The sequence below is a fragment of the Pelodiscus sinensis genome, chromosome 4 (genome assembly GCF_049634645.1).
Source record: "Pelodiscus sinensis isolate JC-2024 chromosome 4, ASM4963464v1, whole genome shotgun sequence".
Taxonomy (NCBI): domain Eukaryota; kingdom Metazoa; phylum Chordata; order Testudines; family Trionychidae; genus Pelodiscus; species Pelodiscus sinensis.
The window spans coordinates 128,961,867-128,974,751 of NC_134714.1; the positions used below are offsets into that span (position 1 = coordinate 128,961,867).

Sequence of the window (12,885 nt, forward strand, 5' to 3'; positions counted from 1 at the left end):
GCAGCCATTCCTGCAGGATGTTGGGGAGGGAGGGCAGAGCTGTATGTCCCAGCTGGCACCTCTTGTTTCTGGTGTGTTCCCAGTGACCAGTGGGTTTGGCTGCGTCCCAGCCATAGACAGTCTGCGCTGGAATCACTGGGACACCAGAATCCAAGGGCAGACTAATGCTTGGAGGGCCCTCTGGGAGCTGCACTCGGACAGCAGAGCCTGTATGGCAGTGCCCTTGATGTCCATAACACTTTCTAGCTGTTCCGGGGTGCCCTGGATGTGTCTGACATAGCAACACCACCAGAATCGACAGAGAGCTTCAGCCCATCGCGGGGGGTGGGAAGCGGGCCCAGGTGAGACCAAACCAGAAATGCTGCCGGAGTCTGCAGAGAGCCTGAGGTCACTGCTGTGCATGGGGGAGGGTCTGCCTCAGGTGCTGTCCCTGCCAATCCCACTGCCAGTGACGAAGGCAGTGCCGTCCTGTGAGCATGTACTCACAGATGTCAGAAGCAGTGTCAGCTACTGGGGCGAGGGGCAGCTAGTTCCGGGGTGTGAAGGAGGAATCCATCCCTCTACCCACTGGAAGGTCCCCTCCATCCTTTGTCAACAAGGAGACAAAGAGGCCACACATCTCCCACAAGCTAAAGCCCTGAGCGTTTCCAGGCAGCTAGCCAAGGCTGTTACTCCCTCAGTGCCGATGGCTGCAGCCTCGTGAGTGGAGGGAGAAGTAACATATTCCCTGAGGTGGGTCTCAGAGTCCCACACAGGCATAGAGGTTACACACCTGGGTGAAAGACTTTACTCAAAGAGTAGTTATCAATGTTTCACTGTCAGCCTGGAGGGATGTATGGAGTGGGGTCCCATAGGGGTCAGCCCTGTGTCGGGTACTATTCCTTATTGTCGTTAATGACTTGGAAATGGAGTGCAGAGTATGCTTATAAAATCTGCAGATGACAGCAAGAGGGGAAGGGTTACTGGAATTTTTGAGGTTGGGATTAGAATTCAAATAGACCTTGACTAGCTGGAGAATTGGTCTGAAAACATCAAGATGGAAGTCAATGAAGATAAGTGCAAAAACGTCACTTAGGAAGGACATATCAAACGCACAGCTACAATATGGGGTATAACTGTCTAGGCAGTATTATTGATGAGAGGGATCTGGGGGTTTCCTTGCATCACAAATTGAATGAGAGCCAACTGTGTGATACAGCTACAAAAAAGGCTGATGTTATTCTAGGGTGTATTAACAGGAATGTCATATGTAAGGCACAGAAAATAATTATCTCACCATACTCAGCCCTGGGGAGACCTCCACTGAATACTGTCTCCAGTTCTGGACACCACTCTCAAGGAAAGATGTGGAAAAGTTGGAGAGAGTCCAAAGGACAGCAACAAACATGATAAAAGATTCAGAAAACCTGAACTAGGAGGAAAGGTCACAAAATCTCTGGGGCTCTCTAGTCTTGCAGGAACCTGATAACCTGCTATGGTAAGGGCTGTTCTAAAGACCATGGTGGTGAACTGTTTTCCATGTCTGTTGAAAGGAGAACAAGAAATAATCTCCAGCAAGGGAGATGCAGATTAGATATTAGGAAAAACTTCCTAACTCTAAGGCCCTAGAATAGGTTGTAGGGGAGGCTATGGGATCCCTGTCACTGAAGGATTTTAAGAACACTTGTCAGGGATGATCTAGGCCAGGGGCTCTCAACCTTTCCCGACTACTGTACCCCTCTCTGGAGTCTGATGTCTCTCTGTGTATCCCCAACTTTCACCACGCTTAAAAACTACTTGCTAATGTAAGCAGGGTCAGAAGGAGGTCTCCCGACAGCTAGCTGGCCAGGGGAGAACTTCTGGAGCAAACTGTATTTACATGAACACATCCACTCTGCCAAGATATCCAGCAGAAAGAGCTATGCAGCTGAGAGTGATCCACTTTGGCTGGCATTGGGCTACAGATCACCTTAGTACTGAATGCTGGGGTAACGAACTGTTATCAATATTGTTGTCTTTATTGTATGAATAAAGGGGACAAAGCCTGCTTAACCAGCTGAAAGGACCTTGTTAAGCCAGGGGCTTGGATGCCAGACCCCTGTGAAAAGAAGAGTGGTGGAGACATGTGTCCCAGCTAGAAGGCTCTCCCTAAGAGTCCCCGGTCCGGTTTAATGTGCTCCCCACCACTATTCAAAGATAGAGCTAAATAGGCTTCACTAGGAGCCTTTTGTTATTTCCAGTACTCACTAGAAGCTGAAATCACCTGTGATAGAACAGTGTTTTTGCTTAACCTCCTGAGAGCTAAAAATCACGAAGAGAGACTGACCGACAGAGGTCACGGCAGAGAAGCAAGTGGCAGCAGAAAGTAACTGAAAAGTGGCAAGTAGTTGGCTGGAGAACAGCAGCTGGCAGGGCGGCCAGTGGAACTGGAGTTGGTGGGGTGGCCAGCCAGAGCAAGTGCTCAGATGGCAGAGAAAGCAAAGTGCCTTCCTTCCTGGCTGGGAGGTGAGTTCATACAGAATTGCCTCTGAACTCTGGCTCCTCACTAACCAAGGACCACCACTGTGAGTGGACAGTGATGAAGGAGCAGAAGGGAGCGCAGCACAGAAACTTTTGGTTGCAGAACTCAAGAACATGAGGCAGAAGGCACTGCCCATGCGTGCTGATGTGGGTGTTCTCGTCACGGTTTTATGTTTATGAATCCTGCTGGTGGCATTTCCTCTAATTAATGTCGAATGACTTCTCCCATTATTAAAAGTTTATTTACTACACCCAGACTCTGTGCTTGTGAGTAATTTTTCCAGGTTAGTGGAGGATGGAGGCTTGAGCCGGTTCTTTATTGCACTATTGAAAAGGAACTCCTAGATATTGAACTCGTCCCTGATTGATGCCAGCTGCAGTTGGCAGAAAGGATATATTTACAAAATCAGACATAAACATGCCAAAGTGTCACACTGCCACATATTATTACAAATTGCTAACTTTTGCATTTTTACTGTTGTGAGACTTTATACCAGGGCTACTCAACATGTGGCTCGCGGGCTGCGGCCCATTTATTTGCGGCTCGTGGTGCAGTTTGGGTTTACATGGGGCTCAACATGTGACCTGCAGGTGAGATCCTTTGAACATGACCTCCACTGAGAACACGCTCCACAACGGCAAGTTAATATAATGGTCTTCTGTTGATATGCATTTTAGTAGTTAAATTCCTGGACTGTCATCGCTCATTAAAAGTGCTGTCATGTGGGTGGAAATCAGGTAAATACTGCATTTTATTAATATCAGCAGATCTTTCTTAAATGGGGCCTGCATCTTGTGTAGTCTTGCCTTAATCTTTGTATTCATGCCTGTCAGTGTGAAAGAACCTATTTGCATATGTATTTGCATGTATATGCAACCACACTTAAGTTGCAGCCCTCGGCATGTGCTGTGAGTATCATTGTGGCCCCTGGGGCTCCCAAAGGTGAGTAGCTCTGCTTTATACCTTACAGGAGCACCTTGTAAAAAAAAACAAAAACTATTTTTCATCTACATATAACTGCACAGGCACAGACTTTCAAAAGTGCTGGATGCCCAACCCCTGGCTCTGCCTCAAGCCCTGTCCCACTCTACCCCTTCCCCCAAGACACCATCCTCCCACGTCCTACCCAGTTCCCGTCCCTCCCCTAAGCACACTGCATCCTCACTTTTCCAGCTGCTCACAGTGGGTGTGAGGCTTGAAGTCAAAGGCAATGATCCATGGGGCCAACCTATGGGTGGGAGGTTCTGGGGGGGAGAGCTTATGGGGGGGTTGTTGGGAGGGTGCTCAGCACTCATCAGTTTTCCCCCCGAAGCACCCACGGAGTCAGTGGCCATGTATAATTGTCATATTGGATATATAAAGCATACCATGTTAGGTATCAGGGGAAAGGTTCTGATCAGCTGATAATCATTGTTCTATCTACATATGCAGGGCTCGACAAATTATACAATCTACTCGCCTGTGGCGAGTAGTTTGTAACCCGGAAGAGCCGGGTTCAGGCGATCTGAGCATGCGCAGATCGCCGGACAGCGCGGCTGGCGAGTGGGGCTCACCGCGGTTCGGCAAGCCCTGTACATATGTATATATTTAATGCATATAAGTCTTGAGATTGTTTTGTACAAGTGCCATGAAAACATGATGTAAGTTGGAAGATCAACTCTAGATACTAGCTCCGCAGAGACAACAGCATAGAGCAGGTTTTCCCAACCTATGGGTCGGGACCCAAATATGGATCGCCATTACATTTCAAAAGGGTCTCCCCAGGTGGCTCTTAAGGAGCCATTCACACATTTTTTGAATTGTCCTGGGTCACCAAGTCTTCCTGAATTGTCAAAATGGGTCCCCATCTGGAAAAGGTTGGGAACTGCTGGCATGGAGAGAAGCCAAAACCCAGGCAAGTGTCAAAACAAGCATCAATAGACATTATCAAGCAAAGGAACAATTCAATGACTCACCTGCGTAAGACAGCTGCATCAGGGGAATTGCTCAACCTTGCCTCAGGACTCAGCAATACCCATCAGACTTGCCTGGACTTGTGTTCTCCAAGCAGATGGACTAAGGTAGAGGTGGGCAATAATTGTTGGGGGGGGGGGGGCACTTAACCAGTTTTGTTAATGGTTTCTGGGCTGGCACATCAGGTGGAAGGGGCAGGACCTAGGCAGAAGGGCCAGTTTCCTCTGGGCACTGCATGCGGTGGAGGGAAGGGAGTGGGGGAGAGGAGATTTTGCACATTCCCCCTGCAGGGTGGGACAGCATGCGAAATCTCTTGGCCCCCTGCCGTGCCAGGGCACTGAGTGTCCAGAGGGAACCACCAGCTGTTTTGAAAAGCTGGCAGTTCCCTCTGATGCCACATGCCCGTGGCAGGGAGAGTAGACTTCATGCACTCCCCCACCCCCAAGTCCCGACGGGCCTGGGGGCAGGGGCATGGCAGGGTGGGCCGCAGACAGGATCAAATAGCTTGGCAGCCTGGATCTTGCCCACCCCTGGTATAAAACAGACCACACTGGCTCATGCTTCACCTTTCTCCTGCCCTCACCTGTGTGGCGAGTGGCGAACCAGTTAATACATTTGCTCTGCTCACCGTGAGCCGGGCAAGAAGGTCTATTCCTGAGGTAGAAGGCGGGGCGGCCGTGGCTGGCGCCTTTCTCTGTGCGGCGCGTGCGTAGCTCTGGGCGCATGCAGGCGATCGAGCTGGGTGCCTCCCCGTGCTGTTGTGCAGAGGGGTTTGCTGCTGGCCTTGCAAAGCAACGAGAGCAGGAGCCCAGGGAGCGGCTGCCCGGGGGGGATCCCCTCACAGCGCCGGGCGCCCTTCACACAACTGGCTCCCCGGGCGAAAGGCCAGTTGGCGCCGGCACTTAGAGCAGCCTGAGCCCCGGGCAGAGCCCCCTGCTCCCGCCCGGGGCCTATGGCAGGGGCGACTCGGGGCAGCCCCCCCCCAGCCACCAGTCTCACAGCTACATGGGGAGCCCCCCCCAAGGGAAGCTCCCCCCGTGCCTCTGGGCCTCCCCCAAGGGAAGCCCCCCCCGTGCCTCTGGGCCCCCCCAAGGGAAGCCCCCCCCGTGCCTCTGGGCCCCCCCAAGGGAAGCCCCCCCGTGCCTCTGGGCCTCCCCCAAGGGAAGCCCCCCCCCGTGCCTCTGGGCCTCCCCCAAGGGAAGCCCCCCCGTGCCTCTGGGCCTCCCCCAAGGGAAGCCCCCCCCGTGCCTCTGGGCCCCCCCAAGGGAAGCCCCCCCCGTGCCTCTGGGCCCCCCCAAGGGAAGCCCCCCCCGTGCCTCTGGGCCTCCCCCAAGGGAAGCCCCCCCCGTGCCTCTGGGCCCCCCCAAGGGAAGCCCCCCCCGTGCCTCTGGGCCTCCCCCAAGGGAAGCCCCCCCCCGTGCCTCTGGGCCCCCCCAAGGGAAGCCCCCCCCGTGCCTCTGGGCCCCCCCAAGGGAAGCCCCCCCCGTGCCTCTGGGCCCCCCCAAGGGAAGCCCCCCCTGCTCCCGCAGACCCCTGTGGCCTGCGCTGCAGCATCCCAGGGCCGGGCCCTGGTGCAAAACCGCCCTGCTGGGTTCCCACAGCTGGGGGGGGGATGGGTCTCCCAGGCCACGACAGCAGCCCCCCCCCCCGGGCAGGATTCGCTCCAGCCCGGCCCCAGGCTGATTCAGGCGCCCAGCCACGCGGCGCCCTAAGCGGGCAATTGCCCGCCGGCTTCCCCACGCGAGGCCGGGCTGGCCGGGAGCGCCTAGGCCTCAGGGCGTCTCGCTGGTCTCCATAGAGACGGGAGCCAGGGAAGGGGCGCCGTGACGCGGGGCGCACGTCACAGAGGGGGGCGGAGGACGCAGGCGCGGGAGGCAGGCGTCACGAGCGGGCGCCGCAGGGTCCGAGCCGAGCGAGCGAGCCAGGCGGCAGCGGCGCGCGCCGGGCCGGGCGGGCCCAGGCCTGTGAGGGACGGGGCGCGAGCCGGAGGGGTGAGCGCCAGAAACGCGCGCGCCCGAGGGGCCGGGAAGGGGCCGCGCGCGCGCGCTCTCTCTCCCACTCCCAACCCCAGCGCGAGGACACTGCCGGACAGCGGCGTCGGGACCCAGCGGGACGGGGGAGGCCGCGGCCAATCAGCGGCGAGGGGTGAGCGGGGCCGCCCAATCGGCTTCAGCAGCCTCGCCGGCCGGCCAATCGGCGGCAGCGTGCGGGATCCTCCCGCCAGCCCGGGAGTCGACGCGCCCCGCGCCGGAGCCGCAGCCAATCAGCGCCCAGGAGCCGCGCGCCGCGTCAGGGAGGGGACTCGGGGATGTCCTACAAGCCCATCGCGCCCGCCCCCGCCAGCTCCGGAGCCGCCGGCACCAGCAGCAGCGCCAGCCCCGCCCCCGGGGCCCCGCCCGCCGGTGAGCGACAGAGCCCCCCCCGGGGTCATTCCCCCCCCCGGGAAACAGCCCCGCCCACCGGGGAGCGACAGGGCCCCCCCCGGGATCGGCCCCCCCCGGGATCACCCCCCCCGGGAAACAGCCCCGCCCGCCGGGGAGCGACAGAGCCCCCCCCCCGGGATCGCCCCCCCGGGAAACAGCCCCGCCCGCCGGGGAGCGACAGGCCCCCGGGATCGTCCCCCCCCCCCCCCGAATTCTCCTGTTCCCTGGGAGACACCCCCCGGCCTCGCGATCAGCCCCCCCCCGAGCAAATCCCTTGGGAGTGACCCCCCCCAGAACCTCCCTCCCCCCCGGAGTAACCTCCTCAGGGAACAGCCCCCCCCCGGAGCCCTTGCTCCTCCCTCCGTGACCCCCCCCAATTGCCTCTGCTCTCCGCGAGCTACTCCCCTCCCCTCCGAGTGGGACAGCCCCTCCCCACGCGAGGGGACTTCCTCTCCCCCCCCACTTACCTACTGAGAGAGACCAGCCCCTCCCCCCCCTTTCCGGAACTGCACTTCCCTTGTGTGACCGCCCTCATTTCCTTTCACTAGTGAGAGACTCGCCCCCGCTCTCCCTGAGAAACCCCCTTGGGACCAGCCCCTCCCCCCCCCCCCAAGGAGCTGTATCCTAAATTTTCCCTGCCCCAGTCCAGCCCCCCCCAATTGACCCCTATCTGCTGTTGACCGATCCACACACGGAACAGCCCCAATTCAAACAGCCCTAACTGGCCGCCTGCCCACTCAGTCTCTGAACTGAACCTCCGAGGGCCCTGGGGCACCGCTTACCGGTGAGCCCCCTCTCGCCAGTGCGCTCTCACAGGAATTCTGTTCCCTGCCAACATCCTGAATCCCCCTGCTAGTTAGTGCCACAGCTGCCACCCGCAGGGCCTTCTCTTCCCCTGCCCTGCTCCATTGGCACAGGCTGAGTGGCACATGCTGCTCCTTCAGTACTACAGTGTCATACTGGGAATGGATACCCAAGGGGGGCATTGTGTGACCGAAAAGCTGATGTGATCACTGGCAGGTCTGTGTCTGCTACCTTGGAGCTTTGACATGGTGTATTCGCCTTTCGTTGTGATCGATCAGCTCTGTCCTTAGGTAGCACTTCTCATCCTGAGGCCGAGAGCCCATTATTAAATTAAGTACAAGTGCCCCCCATCTTACAGAAGGGGAATTGAGGGTAGGGAGAGAGTTTGGCTTCTCCAAGGTTTATGGCTTAGTAAGGAGTGGAACTTGGGTCTCCTGCTGGGCACCTACTTCAGAGCCTGCTGGTCTGTAGTAGGTGCTGCACGTGTTTGTAGCCTCTGAGCCGGAAGGACCGAATGTTGTTTGAGAACTTGGATTGTGAAGTCAGACTTGTTCTGCATACAGGTGACTGGGTAGGGAGGGTTAGGGTAGTGCACACAGCTGGGACCTGAGTGTTCCTGACTTCTCTGTGGTTAACTGTGAAACCTTGCACACTCCCTCCTAAGGAAATAGGAGCCTAAATGCTGAAAAGCTGCATGGATAATGAGATAAATTTCACTATAAGGGCCAGTTCTGTTCCTGGGTGGGAGTCATGCTGATAGGGCACTTTTGAGGGGCCCTGCCATGGTAAGGAAAAAAACAGCACCGTGGCAGATGGGATTCCAGGGGGACAGATGCTAAGTAATGCACATTGGCGGGACTAATCTGAACTCACTGTCCACTTCACTGGGCTGTATATTAACCATCACCACTCACCAAGCTGCTGAGTACGACTCTTGTGATTCCTTTTGTTTGCTGGGCAGCAACTTAGAGAGGCAAACACAGTTGGTGGGGGCATGAGGAATGGACTGGAGGAATACTATTGAACTCCTTGGCATGCTCTTCTGGAATTCAATGGGGCACCCTCCTTTGCAAATGATGTGCGGTACTGGTCAACCCATCACTGAAGAATTGGAAGGGCTTCAGAGATGAGTGACAAGAAACTCTCAGCCCTGGAAGGAGGTTGGGATGGTTCAGCCTGGCAGAGGGAGGGCTGATGAAAGGATACAAAATGCTGAATGGACTAGAGAAGACTGTGTAGTTCCCTTGTATCATAACTTAAGGCACATGGACATTGGATGGCATTAAATCAGGCTTGCTGCTTTAACTCCAGGGATCTATGATCAAGCTTGTAGCACTCACTGCCCTAGGAGATCACTAGCCAGATACAGAAAAGGCTCAGATATTTAACTGGGGATAACCCTGCCAGAACCAGGTCTTATTAGAACATTAAATAACTATCTCCCATAGGGCAGGCTCTCCCATAACTGCTGCTGCAGACTATCTTGCACCTTCCTTTGAAGTAGATGCTGTATATTTTAAGCATGCAAAAATCAGGAAATGTCACAGTTGGGGGGAGGAGGGGTGTTGGCTTTCGCAGATGTGTTAAGAAAGCTCTACTGTAGTGGTGGTTTGGTCTGCTTGTTGGACTTAAGTTAGATGATCAGCTCTCATCTTCCATTTTCTCTGGTAAGACTCTCTGTACCCCTGGACAATCTGTAGGCTTGTGACCTCGCCAAAAGAGTGAATCCTCAGCTGTGGGGCGTGGAAGGGAAGCTTAGCGCCTGTCCACATGAAAGTCAACCTGGAAGAAGCTGGGATGTGGATTAACTCTCCCTGATGAACATGTGTGGATGCTTTTATTTCAGAACAAGAGTGCCTTGTCTGAATTAGTTTAGTCTGCATAGGAAGTGGATTAAGATGAACTGGAGTAAGAGCATCCATATGTGGAACAGCTATTCTGGAGTAGCACCAAGTGTAGACAAGGCCTTAGTCAGCTGATTTAAAAGATCTCAATTTTGTCTCATGCCAATGCCAGACAGACAGCTGGGAGAGATGTTTTGTGAAGACATAACAGTCAGTTCTATGAGGGACCCAAGGCTCTCCCGCTTCTCTGGTCCAACAAGGAGTCCTCCAGGCCAGCGGCAAATGGAGAGGTGCTTGTTGCTGAGGCTGACAGTGAGAGGGAAGTTGGTGAGGCAGACAGTGAGTGATGTGGGGGAAGCTCTCGCACTGACCCTTTTGTGAGGGCCTGGACACGGAGGGGAAGTGGCGACAGCCACACAGTATGGGCTGGGGGGGGTGGTTTCCATGGCCTATGCAATGCAGAGGCCAGACTTGAGGGGCCTGAGGGAGCCTGAAGTGGTGTTGAGAGGGCTCTAGAGAGCAGGGTGAAGGTGAGTGAACTGTGGGAGCTGAAGTGCTTTGTGCTTAGAGCATGCTAGAGCAGGGCCTGGGGAGGCAGTACTGGGCCAGGGAACAGTGGAGCAGTGCAGGCTGGGACTAGGAGGGGCAGTGGAGCCGGGGTTGTGGGCGGAGGCGGCTCTTGCCCAAGATAGATTTTTTTTTTTTTTTTGTTGCAACACTGGGCCGCAGAAGATGAGACAAACCCATATGTTCCTGTGGCCAAGGCCTGCAGGGTGCGTGGGTGCTATGCACTGAGGAGGTTAATGCGATTAGCTCTGGGTGCTCCATGCACCTGGCAGAATTAGGTCAGTGGCTCTCTGCCCATGGCGCAGCTAGCAAGTAGGGTTGTACAGTGAGAGGGCGAGAGCCCTAATGTCCTTTCAGCCCTGCCCCGGACCTCTCCGCCCCAGAACAGTGGATGGAACTGCATCCAGGGAAGGGCATAGTGTCAAAGTCTGCATTGAGCCCACGGAGAAGGGGCTAGGCTGCGTGGAGGTGGGACTCCCAGGCTGTGGGCCTGTCTTGGTCCCTGGATGTTGTCGGAACCCTTGGTACCATGGTGCTGGTGCTAGTGTAGGAGCCCAACTAGACAAGCTTGGAGGAGCTGGCGGGGCTGTTGCACAGGAAGGGGGTCAATAAATCGGGGGGCATTAGAGCAGCAGGAGTAAGGAGCAGAATCTTCCCCACTGGTTTGTGGTGACAGCAAATGACAGGCCAGATAGCCCGTAGCAGCAGCATTCGGGCCAGAGCCCTGCCCCACTAAGAGCCCTGTGGAGCCAGTCCACCCGTGTGCCACAAACAGGACATTGTAGCCTTGCTGGCATCTCCAGCCCACAGCAAGCTTGGGAGAGCCCTGTGTGCTAGAAGCACTGGCCACAGGGGAGGGAACAGGGCTGCTGTTTCCAGGGTAACCTGACCTCTCCCTTCCCATCTCTTTCAGCCACGAGTGTCCCATCGCCATCCGGATCTATCCCTGGAGCCTCTGCCCCCTTCCGGCCCCTCTTCAACGACTTTGGCCCCCCGTCCATGGGCTACGTGCAGGTGAGCTGCTGCCTCCACCTCTGCTGCCTGGCTTAGCATGACCTGGGGAAAGCCGGCCCCTCATGATCTCTCTGCCCCTTGCAGGCCATGAAGCCACCAGGTTCCCAGGGCTCTCAGAGCACGTACACTGACCTACTCTCTGTCATTGAGGAGATGGGCAAAGAGATTCGACCCACCTATGCAGGTAGCAAGAGTGCCATGGAGCGGCTGAAACGAGGTACGAGGCCCCGGGGGTCAGGCTTAAGTGTGACTGACGCAGCGACCCTGCCTGACTGGGCACAGAGCCTGAGCCACCTGCCGACGGCCTGGCCTGCCGCGGGTGTGACCGGCAGAGAACCTGAGCCCATTGCTGGGGGTCCTGCCCCAAATGTGATCAGGGCAGTGCTGCTGCCTGAAGCTGCAGAGAGCCTGAGCTCATTGCTGGGTTGGGCAGTGGGAGGCGGCCATGGGTGTGACTGACACAGCAGTGCTGTCTGAGTCTCAGCCCATCGCGGGGCGAGGGACGGGCTGCCCCGCCATCTCAATGGCGGTTCCTGCTGAGCTCCATGAGGACCATCGTGCTGCCGGCATTGTTTCCTGCCAACGGCATTGGCAGCCCCGTCCTGTGAGCGTGTCTCTGTCGGATGCAATGTCAGATTCTGAGGCAAAGGGCTGTGGGGCAGATGCATTCCCCCCAAGCTAAAGCCCCGAGTGCCCCTGGGTAGCCACTGAAGGCTCCAGCTCCCTGCCAGTGCCTGAGGTGCCAGTGGCTGCAGTGCCATGAGAGAGGAGATAAAGCCTGTGGAGTTGGGATCCGCTCCATCCTTCCTGTGCAGGGGACGGGAGGTCGGGGGCCTGGCTGGTGCCTCTCCCACAAGGCTGAAGCTCCCCTTCGGACTCCCCTTCACACCCTGCCTCCAGCATTCTGCCCTGGCCGTGAGCTGATTCCAGACCTCATAGAGCCTCCAGAAGGCCTGGGATCCCAGCAGAGGCCTAGGTGTGACCCTGGCAATGTGCCCTGCTGTGCTGGGTTTGGAGGCTGTTCAGCAGGTCTAAAGCTCCCTTGGGGTTTCCCCTTGCAGGCATTATCCACGCCCGGGCGCTGGTGAGAGAGTGTCTGGCAGAGACAGAGCGCAACGCCCGTACGTAACAGCTGCTGCCCTGCCCCATGGACCTTCCCACCCACGAACATCTGAGAACCTGGAGAGCTGCCCTCCCACGGACCTTCCCACCTGAGACCTGGCTCTGCCATAACCCACACAGACCTTTCAGCCATTCGGCAGCCACGGATCAGGAGCAGGTCCTGCTGGGATGCTTCTGTTGCCGGCAGTCAGCGCTGGGGAAGCTGGTGCTTGGGCCACGCTGCCGGGATCTCCAGGAAGAGAAGCCAGCGATTTTTCTCACGTCTTTATAACGTGTTTTGTTTTTATAACTCAATAAAAGGAAGCATTGGGATTCTGACCTTCTGGCCCTTGTGGTTTGTGCTGCCCCTGTGACAAGGAGGAGCCAGCCCTTCCCGCCTCCCAGGGCCTTGGAAGCCGCCACAGTTCGCAGGAGGGTGGTTGCCTTGCACTGGGGGCAGGAGACCCACTGTGTGCACAGCAGCCCTGCTGTATGCCCTGGGGCTATCTGCAGAGAGCCACAGCACCTGGAGCCTGGAACTGCACCATGTGGAGCCATGCCACCCGCTGCACACCCCAGTTGGTGATTGGGAGTGTGCTTGGGGAAATGGCTCAGTTGCTGAGGCTGATGGGAGAGCAGCATGGCAGCGCTGGGATTGCACCGGGGAGAAGCTGCTCTG

The 12,885-nt window shown here is 56.8% G+C and overlaps 1 protein-coding gene across 2 annotated transcripts; it reads left to right on the top strand.

The window, feature by feature from the left end:
- Positions 1–6,306: 6,306 nt before the first annotated feature.
- CDK2AP2 (cyclin dependent kinase 2 associated protein 2) lies at positions 6,307–12,545 on the top strand. 2 transcript variants are annotated; one of them, XM_075929132.1, is made up of 4 exons: positions 6,307–6,444; positions 11,005–11,105; positions 11,190–11,322; positions 12,167–12,545. In XM_075929132.1, the coding sequence occupies exons 2-4, from the start codon at positions 11,091–11,093 to the stop codon at positions 12,232–12,234; spliced, it is 216 nt and encodes a 71-aa protein (XP_075785247.1). In that variant the 5' UTR covers positions 6,307–6,444; positions 11,005–11,090; the 3' UTR covers positions 12,235–12,545. The 2 variants fall into 2 exon arrangements, with proteins under 2 accessions (XP_075785247.1, XP_075785245.1); XM_075929130.1 differs by having other exon boundaries at positions 6,326–6,855.
- The last annotated feature ends 340 nt before the right edge of the window (positions 12,546–12,885 follow it).